This window comes from Hylobates moloch, unplaced genomic scaffold (assembly GCF_009828535.3).
Source record: "Hylobates moloch isolate HMO894 unplaced genomic scaffold, HMol_V3 SCAFFOLD_10, whole genome shotgun sequence".
Taxonomy (NCBI): domain Eukaryota; kingdom Metazoa; phylum Chordata; class Mammalia; order Primates; family Hylobatidae; genus Hylobates; species Hylobates moloch.
In genome coordinates, this window is record NW_026652285.1 from 105,454,884 (window position 1) to 105,471,963 (window position 17,080).

The 17,080-nt window shown below is 53.7% G+C and overlaps 1 protein-coding gene across 8 annotated transcripts; it reads right to left on the reverse strand.

Annotated features, from left to right (window-relative positions):
* Positions 1-10,992: 10,992 nt before the first annotated feature.
* Positions 10,993-16,215, reverse strand: LOC116475814 (lipocalin-1). 8 transcript variants are annotated; one of them, XM_032165540.2, is made up of 7 exons: positions 15,666-15,889; positions 15,084-15,214; positions 13,870-13,940; positions 13,182-13,292; positions 12,237-12,334; positions 12,008-12,034; positions 10,993-11,166 (listed from the first exon to the last, which is right to left on the reverse strand). In XM_032165540.2, the coding sequence occupies exons 1-7, from the start codon at positions 15,753-15,755 to the stop codon at positions 10,993-10,995; spliced, it is 702 nt and encodes a 233-aa protein (XP_032021431.1). In that variant the 5' UTR covers positions 15,756-15,889. The 8 variants fall into 8 exon arrangements, 6 of the variants coding, with proteins under 6 accessions (XP_032021431.1, XP_032021425.1, XP_032021430.1 ...); XR_009215220.1 differs by lacking the exon at positions 15,666-15,889 and having other exon boundaries at positions 11,081-11,166; positions 11,526-12,034; positions 12,165-12,338; ... (1 more) ...; positions 13,870-14,362; positions 15,084-15,174; XR_009215221.1 differs by lacking the exon at positions 15,666-15,889 and having other exon boundaries at positions 11,085-11,166; positions 11,558-12,034; positions 12,165-12,338; ... (1 more) ...; positions 13,870-14,362; positions 15,084-15,174.
* Between the last annotated feature and the right edge of the window lie 865 nt (positions 16,216-17,080).

The window sequence follows — 17,080 nt, forward strand, 5'->3', positions numbered from 1 at the left end:
CCACCAAACAAAAAGAAGAACCACAACCTAGGTCTCACACCCTGCATGAATATTAACTCAAAATGGATCACAGACTTCAACATAAGACTTAAAACTATAAAAGCTTTAGAAAACAGAAAGAAAATCTTTGGGATATGGAGCTGGGTCAGGAGATTTTAGATTTGTCACCAAAAATATGATCCATAAAAGGAAAAATTGTTAAAATAGACTTCATCAAAATAAAAACCTTTTGCTCCGTAAGAGACCCTGTTAAGAGAGTAAAAAGACAAGCTAAAGACTGAAAGAAAATATTGACAAACTACATATTCAACAAAGAATTAGTTTCTATACTTTATCAAGAATTTTTCAAAACTCAACAGTTTCAAAAATAGAACGTAAACAAAAGACATGAAGGGACACTTGACTAGAGAGGATATACAGATGGCAAATAAACACATGAAAAGATGCTCAACGCCATTAGTCATCAGCGAAATGCAAATAAAAGCCATGATATATCAGTACATACCTATCAAGGTGGCTGAGATAAGATCATAGTGATCACACTGAAGCCTGGTGAGGATGCATGGAAACTGGACGGCTTCTGGAAAATGGCTTGACAGGTTTAAAAAAAAAAAACAACAACCCTGCAACAAGCATAGAACCCAGCAATAGAACCCCTGGGCCTTTGTCCCAGAGAAATGAAAACTGATGTCCATGCAAAAACCTGTACATGTGTCATAGCCCAAATCTATAAACACAGACATCCTCCAACAGGTGAATGGTTAAACAGACTGTGGTATATCCATACCGTAGAGCACTACTCAGAAGTAAAATGGAATAAACTATTGATAAATGCAACAATGGGATGAATCTCCAGAGAATGACGCTGCACAGGAAAAAAAAAAAAAGCCAATCCTACAATTTTGTGATTGCAATAGATGACATTCTTGCAATGAGCAGATTGCAGGAGTGGAGAACAGGTCTGTCATTGCTAGGGTTGGGGCTGGAGCAAGCCAGGTGAAGATACACATGATAGCCCTGTGTGGCCTTTTACAACTGCATGGGAATCTACAATGTCTCAGGGTTAAATGTTTAATTTAAAAACCACAATGAGCATAAATGCTTAAAAAATATATAAAACCTAGAGCCAAAGACTCAGCAACTCCACTCAGAAGCATCATTTCAACAGATACCCTCCCACATGCGAACCAGTAGATGGGTTCAATCGTTACTTACAAATCTTGGAAATGCCTCAAATATCCATCAGAATAACAATGACTGAATAAAGGTTCATTTTTATGTTTGATTTTTGCAGACTTTCTAGATGCCTCTCATTCTTTGGGGCACAAGGAATACATCAATCAATAAAACAAATGTCCTGTGCTCGTGGGGCTTATACTCTAGGTGCAGGGGACATAAAATGAACAAAATAAATAAGTGAATTGCAGTGCCAGCTATCAATGTCTTGCCTCCAGCTCCACACCCACCCTTCATGGCCGGTTCCAAGGCAATGGAGCTGGAGCCAGCAGGCGCTCCTCTTGTGCACCTGGTGCAATGCTAAGCTTTGTTGGTTGAGGCGTAAGGGGAAGCGCCTCCCAGCATTGGTCCAGGATGCCTGGTTCCAGGATGCTTCCATTTCTTTCTTTTTCTTTCTCTTCTTGTACAAATGGCAGTGGCACAAGTCAGGGACATCTGGCGGCACTCACCACATTGAATTCAAGGGACCCCTCCCAGATGGCTTCCTATTGAGATTCAGTGGCATCTGCACATATGGGTTCCCAGTGACTCTTGTAGACTTCCCAGCGACTCTTGTAGGCTTCCCAGCCCCAGCCCACCTGCCTTGGGAGGGAAGAGAGGCTTCCTGCTTGCCAGACCCAGCCTGCATTTCCCTGCCTGCTGGCCTCTGCCCCGACCATGGACCAGCTCTGGCCAGGGCAACCCAGCAAACTTCTCTAGCATCCCTTGGGAGAACCACACCTTCTCCCATGAAGTCTGAACCCAGCCTTGTGGAAAGGATCCCCACCCCTGTTTATTTCTTCCTTATCTGCCCTCCTGCAATCCTGAGCCATTCTTTGTGGTTCTCTTTAAACCTCTAGAGCTGATTGTTCATTGTGCAAGCAATCCCTGTTCAATCTATTGTCTCTGGATCCTGATGGGTCACTGGTTCATATAATTATATATTATTTTAAATGGTCATCAGTGCTACGGAAAAAGCAAAGTGGACAAGTTGGACAGGGAGTGTCAGGACAAGGGGTTATTTGTCCTTTAAATGAAATGATGAGGAACAGCCTCGTCAAGGTGGCATTCAAACACCGAATTTAAGACATGAAGGAAGCAAGCCATGAGCTCGTCAGCTGGAAGAGGAGTCCAGGTGGCAGGAGCTTCCAGTGCCAGCCCGGAGGTGGGAGAACGCTGGCAGTCTCTGGGAACACACAGCAGAGCAGCCGCAGCAAATGATCCAGAGAGACCGGCCACACGTGAGGCTGGGGAGTGGGCGGAACTGCCATGAAGGGCTTGAGGACCACCATGAGGACTTCAGCTTCTGCTCTGAGTGAAAGACCCTGGAGAGCTCTGACAAAGGCAAGCTGTGACTTACGTATTTAAGGGGTCACTCCAGTTGCTGCATTGAGAACAGATTTGGGGGCCGAATATAGAAGCAGATAAAGCATTTAGAAAAGACGCAGCAATAACCCAGGATGGTGCATTGATTTCTACCTGGGCATCCAGGAGAACAGGGGATGGACCTAACTGTCCCACCAAAAACAGAGGGAAACTGGCCCCCAGGTGCAAAACGCTTGTGTTTAGACACTGGACACAGACAGTGCAGGCTGTGATCCCTGAGAGTGGGAGCTAATGAGCTCAGCTGGATCATGGCAGCTTTACGCCTGGAGGGAATTCCAACCCACCGCAGAGAGGAACCCAACAGAGCAAGGAGTCAGATGGCGTGGACGGGACACAGATTGGACTCTGGGCATCGCAGACGACTAGAATGTGGAAGACAAGGAAGCAGACAGGAGAGCGCTCTGCAGAGGAAGAGCTCCAGAAACGTGTAGAGGGGTCCTCAAGACCATAGCTAAATACTGGTCCACTCAGGCAGAGGGTGGAACTCCACAGGGCCAGAGAAAATGACGTTTGGGTAAAGAAGGATTCCAAGGAACTGAAGAAAATCGATACCCCACAAACACAGATGCAAGAATGAGTTGAGACGCCAAGAGAAGAACTGTCTTCAACAAATGCCTCTGGGACAACTGGATGTCCACATGCAAAAGACTGAGGTGGGACCTCATGCCACACATAAGCTTTCACCCAAAATGGATCAAAGACCTAAACATAAGAGCTAAAACTATACAACTCTAAGAAGATTCGTAAATCTCTGTGACTTTGGCTTTGACAATGAATTCTTCTCTATACACCCAAATAGCATGCAACCAAAGGAACAGACAAATTGGACTTCATCAAAATTAAAATCTTTTGTACATCAGTGGACACTGTCAAGGAAATGAAAAGACAAGATACAGAACGTGAGAAAATACTTGCAAATCACATATCTGATAAGAGTCGAGTCTTGGCCGGGTGCGGTGTCTCACGCCTGTAATCCCAAAACTTTGGGAGGCCGAGGTGGGCGGATCACGACATCAGGAGATCGAGACCATCCTGGCTAACACAGTGAAACCCCATCTCTACTAAAAATACAAAAAATTAGCTGGGCGTGGTGGTAGGTGCCTGTAGTCCCAGCTACTCGGGAGGCTGAGGCAGGAGAATGGTGTGAACCTGGGAGGCGGAGCTTGCAGTGAGCCGAGATCGCGCCACTGCACTCCAGCCTGGGCAAGAGAGCAAGACTCCATCTCAAAAAAAAAAAAGTCGAGTCTAGTATCAACAATATATAAAATACACTTATAACTCAACATAAAAACAAAACTAGCCCAATTTTAAAAAGGGAAATGAATAGACTTTCTTCAGAGAAGATATAAAAATGACCAATAAGCACATGAAAATATGCTCAATGTCATTAGTTATTAGGGAAATGCAAATCAAAACTACAGTGAAATACCACTTCATACTTGTGAGGATGGCTAGAATCACAAAGCCACATAATAAGCGTTGACAAGGATGTGGAGCAGTTAGAACCCTCATGCACCGCTGGTGGGAATGTAAATGGCACAGCTGCTCAGAAAAACATAGTTTGGCAGTTTATCCAACAGTTACACATAGAATTATTTAGTACCATATGACCCAGCAGTTCCACTCCCAGGTTTACACCCAGGAGAAACGAAAACATAGGTTCCCACGAAAACATTTATGCACAAACGTCCCTAGCAACATTACAAAACCCAAGAAGTAGAAAAAACTCACATGTCTACCAATGGATGAATGGATAAAAAAGGTGGTATTATCCACACCACGAAATATTATTCTGTCATAGAAAGAAAACAGCGACACATGCTACACGTGGGCAAACGCTGAAACATTGTGCTAAGGGAAAGAAACCAGTCACAAGAAACACGTATATATGATTCCATTTCTATGAAATGTCCAGAGCAGGCAAGTTCATGCAGATGGGAAGTAGATGAGAGCTGCCGGGGTGGGGAGGGAAGAATGGGGGTGAGAGCTGACGGGCGTGGGGACCTTTGTGAGATGGTGGAGATCTCCTGGAATTAGATAGTGGTGATGGTTTCACAGCCTTGTGAATTTATTGAAACCCACTGACTTGGGCATTTTTAAAGAGTGAGTATGATGGCATGTGAAATATATACAAAATAAAAATTTTAAAAACCACCTCCCCAGAGAAGCCTCTCCAGGCTACACAATGGAAAGATGCAGCCCCTCCTCTCCCTGTCACTTCCCTGAGCTGTGTTCCATTTAGGACACATCACTCCCCGGAGACACCCTGTTCATTCACTTGCAATCCTACTGATTGTCAATTTTCCCCATGTGGAATAATGGTCCCCTAAAGATGTCCACATCCTCATCCCTGGCCCTGTGTCCCCCGTATGGTAGACAGAATAATGGTCCCCTAAAGATGTCCACATCCTCATCCCTGGCCCTGTGGATGTGTGTATGGTAAAAGGGACTTCGCAGATATAATTCAGTGAAGGATCTGAGATCAGCAAATACCCTGGATTATCTGGGTGGGCCCACTGTTATCACAGGGGCCCTTATAGGAGACAGGCTGGGGTGCGAGGGAGGGAAGCGGTGAGAGAGAATATTTAGGGACAGAAGCAGAAGAGGCTGTGCTGCTGGCTTTGAAGGTGGAGGAGGGGCCACAAGCCAAGGCATGTGGAGGCCTCTAGAAGCTGGAAAAGGCAGGGACAGATTCCCCACCAAGAGCCTCCAGAAGGAGCCAGCCCTGCCAACCTTCGTTTTAGCCCCCTGAAACATACTGAAAAGAAGAGCTGGAATGAAGCATCTGAAGCTCTCTCAGCAAAACCTGCATGCTCGGTCGTGGTTACGGGTTTTTTGACCAACAAATGAAAGCATTCTAAGACCCCATGCACCATCGGCTGAAGGGGAGAGTGAATATCTATTCCTAGTCCCAGCCCCACAACCAGAGGATGCGTTTCCTCACAGCTTTCTCCTGCAGCTCAAGGAGGGAAAGCATTTGGAATTATTTGACTTCTCCCTCTCATTCAATGGAACTTTGGAGTCATTCTTCCCACCCTTGCCAACCACAGGGCTTTCTCATGTCTACGGGCGCATGTGGAGATTGCTTGGGTGTGCACAGATGCAGGGAGGGCATCTCATCGATGGAAAATGGGATACTCATGGGCATGGCATGAAGTGACACCACAATTCCCTAAATTGTTTGCTGTGGTTGCTCACTGGGACATGGCACCCACTGGAACCAAGGCTTTGGGAAGCCAACTGGCTGCTATGCTTGGCCACAAATGTGGTAATGATGACTGCAAGGAGAATGGGGTGGGGGCTACCCTGACTGATCTGGGCTTTCAGAAAGGAAATGCCAAGGTCTGAGCTTGAGTAACAGGCAAGACACTGGAGACGCTCCATCCTGGCCTTAGAATAATATTTCATTCTTGCAGCCACAGAGCAGAAATGGCTGAAAATCAGACTCCATATTTAATAGTGTGGGTTGCACGGTGAGTTGGATTCAAAAGTTGCCAAGTGTTTTATGTGAAAGTTGGGTCACTGCTTAAGGAGTGGGACCATGACACAGAGAACTGGGACATTTATGTGATCTCAGATGGAAGTGAGAAACTTGATCCCCTCCCCAAACCCCCTGAACCTGCCTGGGCAGAGTCACCCTCTCCTCCTTTGTGTGAGGAGATGAGACTTCCCCTTCTCAGACATCTTCCCCCGAGGCAGTTGTGTGGGGACGCATTCTAGGGGCGTTACACCAGGAGAACCGCGCTTCAATGTGGACCCAAGGTGAGTGTGTCAGTGCGTATGTACTGAGCACGGCAGAGCTCTCGGCATGGATCGGCTCTGCCCAAGCCCCTGCACCAGGAGACAGGAGACCGCCAAGCTCTCATGGCATCCAAGAGCAGGAGGTGCATCCCTGGGGTGGCCCCAGCCCCCTAAATGCTTGCCTGACAGCTCAGCACTGCAGGTGAATTTGCTGTGTGTCCTGGCCAGCACCCAGCTGCCCCTTCTTAGAGCTTTTGCTAAAAAGGGCTTACACCTGTGACTCCTTCCTCTGACCCTTTGAGAAGTCTGTGTTTCTCCTACAATGCAGAAGTGTCTTTCTCAGGCTGGGTGCAGTGGCTCACATCCATAATCCCAGCACTTTGGGAGGAATAGGTGGGTGGATCAATTGAGGTCAGGAGTTCAAGATCAGCCTGGCCAACATGGTGAAACCCTGTCTTTACTAAAGTACAAAAATTAGCGGGGCGTGGAGGCACATGCCTGTAATCTCAGCTACTCAGGAGGGTGAGGCAGGAGAATCGCCTGAACCTGGGAAGCAGAAGAGGTTGCAGGAAGCCGAGATCATGCCACTGCGCTCCAGCCTGCATGACAGAGCAAGACTCCAAAAAAAAAAAAAAAAAGTGTCATTCTCAAGGACCTGAGAGCCATTCCTTGGAAATGTGACCTTCAGGAAGAATGGGCCTCCATCTTCCAGACTCTGTTGGGGGACAGAGTCCTCCTTCCATAACCGCCACACAGCTGGCCCCACTGCACCGACCCTGACCAGCTCTCTGTAACTCTTCACTGGAGCCCCCACTCCCTCCCGCACCCCCTCCCACTCTCCCTTCACAACACCCCTTCACCCCTGCACAAAGTGGCATGGAGCCAGTCTGTCCCTGGCTCTCAGAAGTTGCTGAATAAATACTGTCCTCACCGCTTTAACTATCGTCCAGCCTGGCTCACTGGTGACGATGTATCCAAAATGCCGTATTTCACACATTGGCTTGAGCGGGAGAGCACCTCTCACGATGGCTTCCAGGACTGGCTGAGCTGGCGTCGTGACCTCACTCACAGGGGCTGGGACACCAGAGTGGCCTCATATAACACAGAGAAATGACTCAGCGCTGCAGGTGTTTGAAGGGTTCCCAGGGTTTGCTTTAGGCTGGTGGGGGAAGACACAGCCGTAGGAATGACTGTGGGATGGAGGCTTATTACACTCAGGCCCCTAGAAACAGGAGGGGCGGGGCCTCACGGAAGCACCAGGGCCTGTCTGGAGGCACCGGGCGGAGCCTGCACTGCGGTTCCTGCGGTTCCCACGTTTCCCACGGGAAGGAACAGAGGAAGCAGGGTAAACGGGCTCAAGGAGGGCTGGTTTCAGTAATGTCCCAGGCCCTGGGGTGTGGGGGCTGGCTGTCCCTAGCTGTCTGGTACCTGCCCTGGGGAGGGTGTGGGCTCTGGACTGGTTGGTTTGCATATGGAAGGCACACTTACAGACAAGTCATCTGCTATTTCTAGAAATTAGCCAACTCCAGGAGAAGCGCTTCCTCCAGGGTTAGCAAGGCCCCAGATGTCAAAGGGTCCAAAATCAGAAAGTAAAGGCCGTGGTTCACACAGAGAGGGTGTCAGAGACAGGTCGTGCAGTCATTTGAAAAGCAAATTACTGTAAAGAATCCCCAACTGGTAACAGGAGAGGGGCTGCCAACGGGTAAAGAGGACTCTAACACCACAGACATAACAGAAATGGGAGCCAGCTCTACCCCAGGGCTCAGGCTCAGCACCGGGGCAGGAACAACCTGGAAGGCGTTCAGGCCGCCGTGGAGAGGGTGTGTCTGTGCCCCCGGGGATGGCAGAGAAGTTCACTGTGCCGTCACAAGGTCTGTGACATGAGGCAGAGCAGGGAGGACGCACCTGTGCCATCACAAGGTCTTCATGTTTTAAGTAAAGGACGCAGTGCTCGCTCCAAGTCCACTGTGAATTAAGGATGTCATTGTCACCCCTAGAGCAGACACTTTTAAAATAATGCAGAGAGGGATAATGAAAAAGCTGACACATGAATTCAGATGAAATTGGGATGAACAGAGTCATTAGGGCTGATGGGCTGCCCTCTGACCTTCCGTAACCTCTTCCAAGGCATTCTCCGGTCCTCTTTCTTCACCACTTTCTTCACAGCCCACTTTCTTTCCCACCAGTCCTCCAGGGACACCTCCTCTGCAGATGGCCCCTCCGCACCGACCCTGTGCCTCCCTAAGAGGTCGATTCCGGTCCAGCGCCTTCCAAACTCCCTTTCCAGCTCCCATGCAGTCACGCTCTGGTCCACACGAGAGTTCTCATTATCGCCGCACGTAGCGAGGGGTGCTCCCTTCTGGGGTGCACGCAGGTGGGGTGTCTGTCTTCTTCTATCACTGCTGCCCCATCATCCTCTCCTCTCTGCACAGTCGCCCAGTCTGTCCCTGGGCCTGGGCTCTGGCACTGGCCCTGCGGGAGAGGGGGCTCTGGCTTCCCCGTGGAGGTTGTGTGGAGCACGCAGAACTTTATGAGCTACAGGTGCTCGCATGGGCTCTTTGCACTCATCTGTGTGGCGTCTGAAGACTGGTGCAGAGACTCGCTCACCTGAGATGGGCGTGCTGGCTGGCATGGTCACGTCTGCCTGCTGCAGGTGACACCCTCTACAGCCATGTCACCCCTGGAGCCCGGCAGATGGGAGATGGAGCTGGGGATGTGTGGCATCTGCTATGAGTGAGAACCTCAGACACCTCATAAGAACCAAGATTCATCTTGAGATGCAGAAAGTGGAGCCCAAATGGAATCGGGTTTCTTTTATTTTTTATCTTATTTTTTGATACAGGGTCTTGCTCTGTCCCCCAGGCTGGAGTGACATGATCATAGCTCATTGCAGCCTCGACCTCCTGGGCTCAAGCAATCCTCCCACCTCAGCCTCCCGAGTATCTGGGATTACAGGTGTGCACCAGCGAGCCTGGCTAATTTTTTTTTTTTGGTAGAGATGGGGTCTCACTATGTTGCCCAGGCTGGTCTCCAACTCCTGGCTTCAAGTGATTCTCTCACCTCGGCCTCCCAAAGTGCTGGAACACAGGCATGAGCCACCATGCCTGGCCAGAATCGAGTTTTTTGTTTTGTTTTGTTTTATTATACTTTAAGTTCTAGGGTACATGTGCACAATGTGCAGGTTTGTTACATATGTATCCATGTGCCATGTTGGTTTGCTGCACCCATTAACTCGTCATTTACATTAGGTATATCTCCTAATGCTATCCCTCCCCCTCCCCCCACCCCACAACAGGCCCCGGTGTGTGATGTTCCCCTTCCTGTGTCCATGTGTTCTCATTGTTCAATTCCCACCTATGAGTGAGAACATGCGGTGTTTGCTGAGAATGATGGTTTCCAGCTTCATCCATGTCCCTACAAAGGACATGAACTCATCATTTTTTATGGCTGCAGAGTATTCCATGGTGTATACATGCCACATTTTCTTAATCCAGTCTATCATTGATGGACATTTGGGTTGGTTCCAAATCTTTACTATTGTGAATAGTGCCACAATAAACATACGTGTGCATGTGTCTTTATAGTTTTTTTTTTTTTTTTTTAATGCAGTCTTGACCCATCCCTGAGGCCCTGGTTAGGGGCCGGCCCCTTCCTAAGCGGCCGATTGGTCCACACAGCAGCCGGGCCTTAATAAGACGGCCCCACTGGGGGGCCACTCCCCACCAGCCCTTATCGCCCCAAGGCCAGGTACCAGACAATCAGGGACAGCCCCTATGCCCTGGAGCAGAGAAATGACTCATGTTAGCTGTCTACAGGCAGCCGGTCACCTGCTACCCTTTCCGCTCCCTCCCCTGAGCTCCACAGGCTACTCTCCTGTCCCGGGCTCAAGCCACCCCGTGTGGCCCTGCCTGGCAGCTGCCCTCTCCTGCGGAGCAGCAAGTCACTAAGAGTCTGCCTCTCCTTGCTCCCAGCGTCACTGTGCGATGTTGCGCCATCGAAAGAAACTTTAAATCCTACAAACCGCCAGGGTCAGGAAAGGCGCCTGCGCCAGGTGGGACCTCTGGTGGCTGCTCCCAAGCTGGGAACTTGCTGTCCCAAACCTAGCCAGGCACAGAGAGGGACAGCGTGGAGCCAGACCCTGGGGGCAGTGCTGGTGTGGTTCTCCGGAGGACAGGACTGGCTTCCCCGGTGAGCTCAAGCCTGAGCCACACCCTGCCTTGAGCTGCGGTCCCCTCCCCCCACGTCCAGCCTCATGGACTCAGCGTCAGTGCTGAGGGCCCTGGTGGCCCTGCCAATCTCCTCTGGGGTGGCAGCTGCACTTGGTCCCAGGCCTTCCAGTCTTACTTGTGCGGGACCGAGGAGCAGAGCCCTGTCCCCTCCCCGCAACCCCTAGAGCTGAGCTCAGTGGGCAGCTGACCTGCAGGAAGCACCCCGGACCTTCAGGCCAGCCTCCAGCACACATCCCCCTGCCAGGCCCCTCCCACCATTGGCCCGCGGCACCCGCCACAGAGAACTGGGCCCAGACTGGTCCTCTGTCCTTCCTCCCACTTCCCTCCCACTCCCTGCACCCAAGGGGGCACCCAGCCAGCACCAGTCCCCCACTAAGGGACCCCACAGACAGGCGGAGTCACTGGGAACTGCTGAAGCTCTTTATGGAGAACCAGGAGAGGGGGCGCAGGGTGGGAGGAAGGCGGGGGGTGGTAGGAAGGGGTGCGGCCGGCTGGGTTCTGCAGGGGTGGGGAGCTTTTTCCATGTCCTTGTGAATGATGGAGGTGCTGGATGGTGCCGTCCTTGGGCTGCTGAGGAGCCAAGGTGTCCCCTGCCCTGGAAAGCGGGGGAGGGTGAGTGAGGCCATGACAGGGAGGGTGGGAGGGGGATGCGACGTGGGGGTGCATGCGGGCTCTCGGGTGCTGCAGTGTGGGGGCACATGTGGGCTCTCGGGGGCTATGGTGTGGTGGGCACATGCCAGGCTTTCAGGGGCTATGGTGGGGGGGCACACACCAAGCTCTCTGGCTGCAGGTGCGGGCTCCAGCCTCCAGATTGGAGCAGATGGAGCAGGGACCCCCCACACAGGCTGCCCACAAAGCTCCCTGCTGAGTGAAGAGGCACTGGGGCGACTGCAGGCCAAGGGGAGGGTGTGGGAAGAACAGTGATGCTGTCCAGGATTCTGGCTCTGCCCACACCTGGGCAGGTGACCTTGGGCGAGTCTCCGAACCTCTGGTCCCCTCGTGCAGCCAGCAAGGGGCCCATCTGACGCAGCGAGCACAGGCACGCCTGCCACTTTGCTGAATCTTAGAGCAACTCCTCGGGTAAGCGGAGTCACAAGGACGGCTGAGGGTGAGGGGTGCTGAGGAGGAACCTGAATCTCCTGCCTGCTCCTGCCCATGGGGCTGCAGGGTAGACACCGTCTCCGCCAGCAGCCAGCAAAGGCCGGCTCAGTGCTGTGGGCTTCCCAGCTGCCCAGGAGTCACACCCAGGGCAAGAGCGCAGGCTGGTGCCTGAGTGCGGGGAGCTGAGGAGCAGAGCTCCCACCCGCCTGGCCTACGTGAGGCATCTCCCACCCAGGTAGCAGTGCAGTGGGTGGGACAGACCCCAGGGCCTCTTGAAGCGCCACTGAGCCCCAGGGCTGGATTTTCTCAAATGTCTTCTAAAGCTGTTCACTCACCCTAGTCGCTCCCTGGAGAGCAGGTTTCTGCAGGAAAACGAAGCACAGGCGTCAGGAGACCCCAGGAATGCAGCCAGGACAAGGGCCCCTCATCAGCCACCAGCTCCACCACCCCAGGAAGGACAAAGCCAGAATTAGACGCAGCACAGTTACGTGCCCGTGCAACACAGCTCTGCTGACGTCCCCACTCGGGGCCATGGGGGGCTCTGCAGGGCCATATGCCTCCTACTGCTCTGCCTGGGGATAAGGATGCTCTCCGTGCTGAGTCCGCGGGCTCCTGCGGCCTTCTCAAAGTCCCCCAAGGCTTCCAGGTTGTTCTCGGGGTCTCTGCCTGTGGGTGCCAGGACGAGATGTGGGTGGTTGAGTCAGAACTGGGCAGTTGCTGGTACCCTATCCCAGCCTGGAGGCCTGAGCTGGGCTGGGGAGAGGGACCTCACCCACTGTGGGGGGACTTGAACCCAGAGGCCCTCAGGCTGGCAAAGTGGGACCAGGGTGCCGTGCACGGCTATGAAGGCTCCCGTGGCAGCAGAACTGGGAGAACGGGAAGGGCTCTCCGTCCATCCCCAAGCATCTCCCGGAGTGAGGATGGACGGCGGGACAGGCCCGCCCTGGAGGAAGCGCCTCTCCCCTCGGGGGCACCAGGGTCCCATTCCTCTGTCATTCGCACACCCCTGGCTCCAGGGAGAACTGAGGAGCCTTCAAGGGTCTCATCCTCCGACCCGGATGGCACTGATGCGCCACTGTCTGTGGGAGCCACGGCGTCCGGAATTCAACCCTGAGAGCTGGAATGTTCTTTCCACACAGACTCCTGCTCACTTCCCCATTCCTCTCCCCAGCTGGACACCCCACAGGAACGCACTCAAGGATGACGCTGCAGGGAGCTGCCCCGGGGGGGGGGCCTGGCCCACTCTGGGACACGTGTGACCTTTGAACTCCTGTGCCGACAGCCGCCGCTCCTTCCTGCCTCTGCTGCAGAGACCGAGGCCGGGGCATCCCAAATCCTGAACTCCAGGGGTGGGAATTGGGGCCTTTATCAGGAAAACTCATCCTAAGGAAACTGCAGTGGGTTCCTGGGTCCCAGCGGCTTCTCCCATGGGGAAGAGGGTGCAGGAGGCCGAGGGAGGAGGGAGGGCGGGTGGAGGCACGGGTTGCAGGGTGGGGGTGCGGGACCCACCCACGAGCTTCACCCCTCGGATCGGCTTCCCGTGCAGCTCGCCCTCACAGTAAAAGATGTAGTGGTCCTTCACATGCGACCTGATGATGTATGCCACGTGCTTGCCCCCGTCTGCAGAAGGACAGCAGCACAGTCCTGAAATAGCCACCGGGGCCTTCAGAGAGGATCCAGGGACAGCGTGCGTTGCCAGGCCCAGCAAGCCCGGCAGCTCCTGCACCCTCCCAGCCTCCTAGAGCTCCCCGACCCAGGTTCCCCACTGGGCCTGAGCCCCAGGACATGGGACCCCCACTTCCCAGGAACCTGATGCACCCGAGAGGTGGCCACATCCCAAACCAGTGAGTCACGGGGGGTTCCTCCGGGTGTGAGGTCTGCGGAGGTGGGAGTTGGGGTGCAGCCCCCCACAGCCAAATACGACTCTGCTCCTGGCCCTGCCAGAGCTGCAGCCAGGGCTACAGGGTAAGCCCAGGGGGTCTGTCCCGGGACAAACCTGCCACACCTGATGTTTGGGGTCAGGTATTCAAGTCTCTAACGCAAATTGACCAGTGGGAGAGGAGAGTGGGCTTTTAGTGGAGTCAGAAGGCAGCAAAAGGCTTCCCAGGCCAAAAGACCACCCCAAAAAGGCACTGGCTGCCCCCTGACATCCAGCGTGTGTTTGAGTTCAGGCTCTGGCTCAGGCTCCGGGACTCACCAGCCGTGAATTTTCCCGGCTCGTCAGTTTTCTCCAGGACGACCTTCACCTCCTGGCACCGGCCACTTATCCTGGAAAACAGAAGCCCCCTGGCGAAGCGGCCCTGGCCTGTGCCTGCCCCGGCCCTGGAGCGACCACGCTGCAATGCCCTGCAAAGGTGGCCCCGAGTCTGCCACAGGCCCATGGAGGAGGGTGCTTCTCTGCATCTCAGACCCAGGCACCAGCGGCCCCTCCAGGTCACACGCGGCAGTTCCTGGGGTCTCCCGAGGTGGCCAGGAGCTCTGCACCCTCCTCCTGGTGGCTGCCTTCCCAACCCCCCGGCCCCCAACACATTTCCTGCCAGAGGCACCGAGGCTGCCTGGTTTGCACGTAGTGTCTGTGGCGTGGGCCTGAGCCTCATCCCGCCAGCTGCATTCTTCCTTTTAGAGATATTCAGGGACAAGCCCCATATCCATCATCAACTGGCCCAGAGAGGGAAAGGTTCAGTGAGGGGCTTTTGGGGAAAAAAAAAAAAATCAGGGTCATTGCCAGGGTCAGTGACTTCCTAAGGGTCAGCCCCCAGGACCAGAGCACAGGCACTGCATGCCACTCAGAGGGAGCCACGGGGGTGAAATCACACAGGTGGGAAGTTGTGTAGGTGGGAGCCACGCAAGTGAAATCACACAGGTGGGAAGTCACAGATGTGAGCCACGCAGGTGGAAGCAGCACAGGTGAGCACTACACAGGGACTTCAAGGGACACTTCTCCATGGTGTCCTATGACCCCTCTTCGTCATTCTGCAAGCCCCATCCCTGCACTTCTCCAAAGCAGAAATTTACTGCCAGGACTACAAGTCTAGAGTCTGCAAGCCCTGCCTGCTGGCTCTGACTCTGATCGGGGGTAAACACCTTTTCCCAAAGGGGCCTGCATGGCACCAGATATTCCCTAATAGGAGGAGGTGGTGGGCGGTACCCAGCACTGCCCCTGATAGCCCACAGGGGCCTCTACTCCCTCAGGCCCCCTCCAGCCAAGGCACCTCACTGCCACAGTTTGCCCTCAAGCATTGCGTGAGTCCCAGCAGGTCTGCCCACCTCCCCAGCATTGCTTGAGCAGGCAGGGCTGAGAGAAGCCTCCCAGCAGGTCTGCCCACCTCCCCAGCACCAGAGCTCTCCTGGGTGAGGAAAGGGAAGGCCCTAGACCAGGTTGCAGGTGCCTGGCGGCTGGCAGACACTCACAGCATGGTGACCTTGGCTTCCAGGTTGCCCCCTTCCAGGGCTGTGAGAGTCACGGGTGTCACCGATTCCAGATTCATCTCAGGGAGCTCCCTGTCCACCATCATGGCCTTCAGATACCACGTGCCTGACACCTGGAGAAAGTTCCTCTCTATCAGGCTCAGGCCGACCGCTCCAGAGCCTCCCCCTTCCCTGGCCTGCAGCCCCCCAGACTCTACCGACCCCAAGGGCTGGAGACGGGGAACATTCCCCAATCTAATCCACCCAGAAAACACCCAGCACCCTCGCCAGGCCCACCTGAGCGTGACTCCAGCCCCTGCAAGTTGGCCAGGACCACAGGAGCCCTCACCCCCAGGGGAGAAGCGAAGTCAGCCAGACCCCCACCCTCCCAGCCCTGCCCTTCTGCACCCCGGCCCCCCCAGCCCAGACTCCTGCTGTCCCATCTCACCATCCTTCAGGGCAGGGCTTTAATGCCCAACCTGAAAATGAGAGTCTCCTTGGATGGGGGAGGGATGGGGTCTCCATCCAGCAGTCTCAGCCTCACCCCGTGGCCCCTGCAGCCCACCCTCCCTATCCAAGCCTCACATCCTGAATCTCCTCGTCTGAGGCCAGGAGGTGGTGGGCCTGCAGGGCAGCAACGAGGCTGAGGCTGACGGCCAGGAGCAGGGGCTTCATCTCTGGGGTCTGAGTCCACGGCTGCCTGACAGGTCGCTTGCTGGGGCTGGGAGAGGCTGTGCTACTCCCACAGCTGCCCTATATACCTCCGGGCTCAGGGTCCCCCGGGGACCTGGCACAGGTGACTGACCAATCCCTTCCTGGATGTAAACCACGGCCAGTTCTGCAATGGAGCAGAAAACGTGCCATTGTTGTTGGAGGCTGGTGAATAACAGCTTGTTAATTCCAGAGACTCACCTGGACAGGACCAGGTCCAGAGGAGCAGGTTTGCAGATTTCACCTGAAGGAAAACTGAACGGAGTGAAGGGCGTGCAGGCTTCCTGGGGACGTGTGCGGCAGTAACAGATGCCCTCCAGCCATCCCACACACGCTGACGTGCACATTGCCAAGGGGGTTTGGGGTTGGAGTCCGAGGGCCGTGGGCTTGGGGCTCGGCTGAGCTTCCTGCATCTCTGGGCAGGTTACTTGGCCTCAGATTCATCATGGAAAAACAGGGATCCTCCTGTGTGAACACGGTACCATGTGCATTTAAAGAGGGTGTCCACTCTCCTGAGCAAGGTGTGCAGTGAGGACCCTCTCTGCTCCACACACAGAACAGCAATAGGCCAGACAAGACCAAGACAGGGGTGTGTGTGTATGCATGTGTGTACATATACACATGCACACACACACACACACACACACACACTCACATGAAACCAGGAATGGAGGAGAACCACAGGCTGGTGATGGGGCAGAGGCAGGGACCTGTCAGCTCCAAGTCCCAAGGCAGGCAGAGAGGGCCTAGGTCCAGCTCCTGGGAGTGATGGGAGGGGCTTCCCTGACTCCAGAAAGGAAGCTGAGAAACCCTTCCTGACACATCTCAGGGCTGTAACTTCTTATAACTTAGTGGAGCACTGTGGGCATAGGAAGGCAAGAGGACATCGACACAGCCTGAAGGGCAGAAGCTGAGACAAGCTGTCCTCGGAAAGGGTGACTTTATCTGTGACATCCTCCACATCACTGCAGAGCAGAAGCCTGGGACCCGGGGCAGAGGCTATGAAACACTGCTAGACAGGGAACAGTGACAACAAGATGGCGGAGAAAGGCAGAAATGCAGAGACACAATATCCTCGCCTTGAAATGAGCAAGGCCAGGTTCCAAATTACCCAAGGAAACACCACACTAAGAAAGGCAGGCTAAAAACGAGCAATTGGTACAGGAACTTACACCAGCTAAGGAAAGTCTGATATACACTTTAAAACTGCAGGAGTATGATCAAGATGCCTAGCGATTTAAAAATATATAAAGTATAAAATTAGAACTGGCCAGAATATAAGAAACAAG

What these genes read in the sequence shown, in the direction of transcription:
- LOC116475814 (XM_032165534.2), bottom strand. Translation starts at nt 14,269, where the DNA reads ATGAGGCTCAGGCCCACGCCACAGACACTACGTGCAAACCAGGCAGCC. An exon ending in GCCGGGAAAATTCACGGCTG is followed by an intron (nt 13,317 to 13,869) that starts GTGAGTCCCGGA and finishes TGGCTATTTCAG; the next exon opens with GACTGTGCTGCTGTCCTTCT. An exon ending in AGCAGAGCTGTGTTGCACGG is followed by an intron (nt 12,035 to 12,164) that starts GCACGTAACTGT and finishes GTTTTCCTGCAG; the next exon opens with AAACCTGCTCTCCAGGGAGC.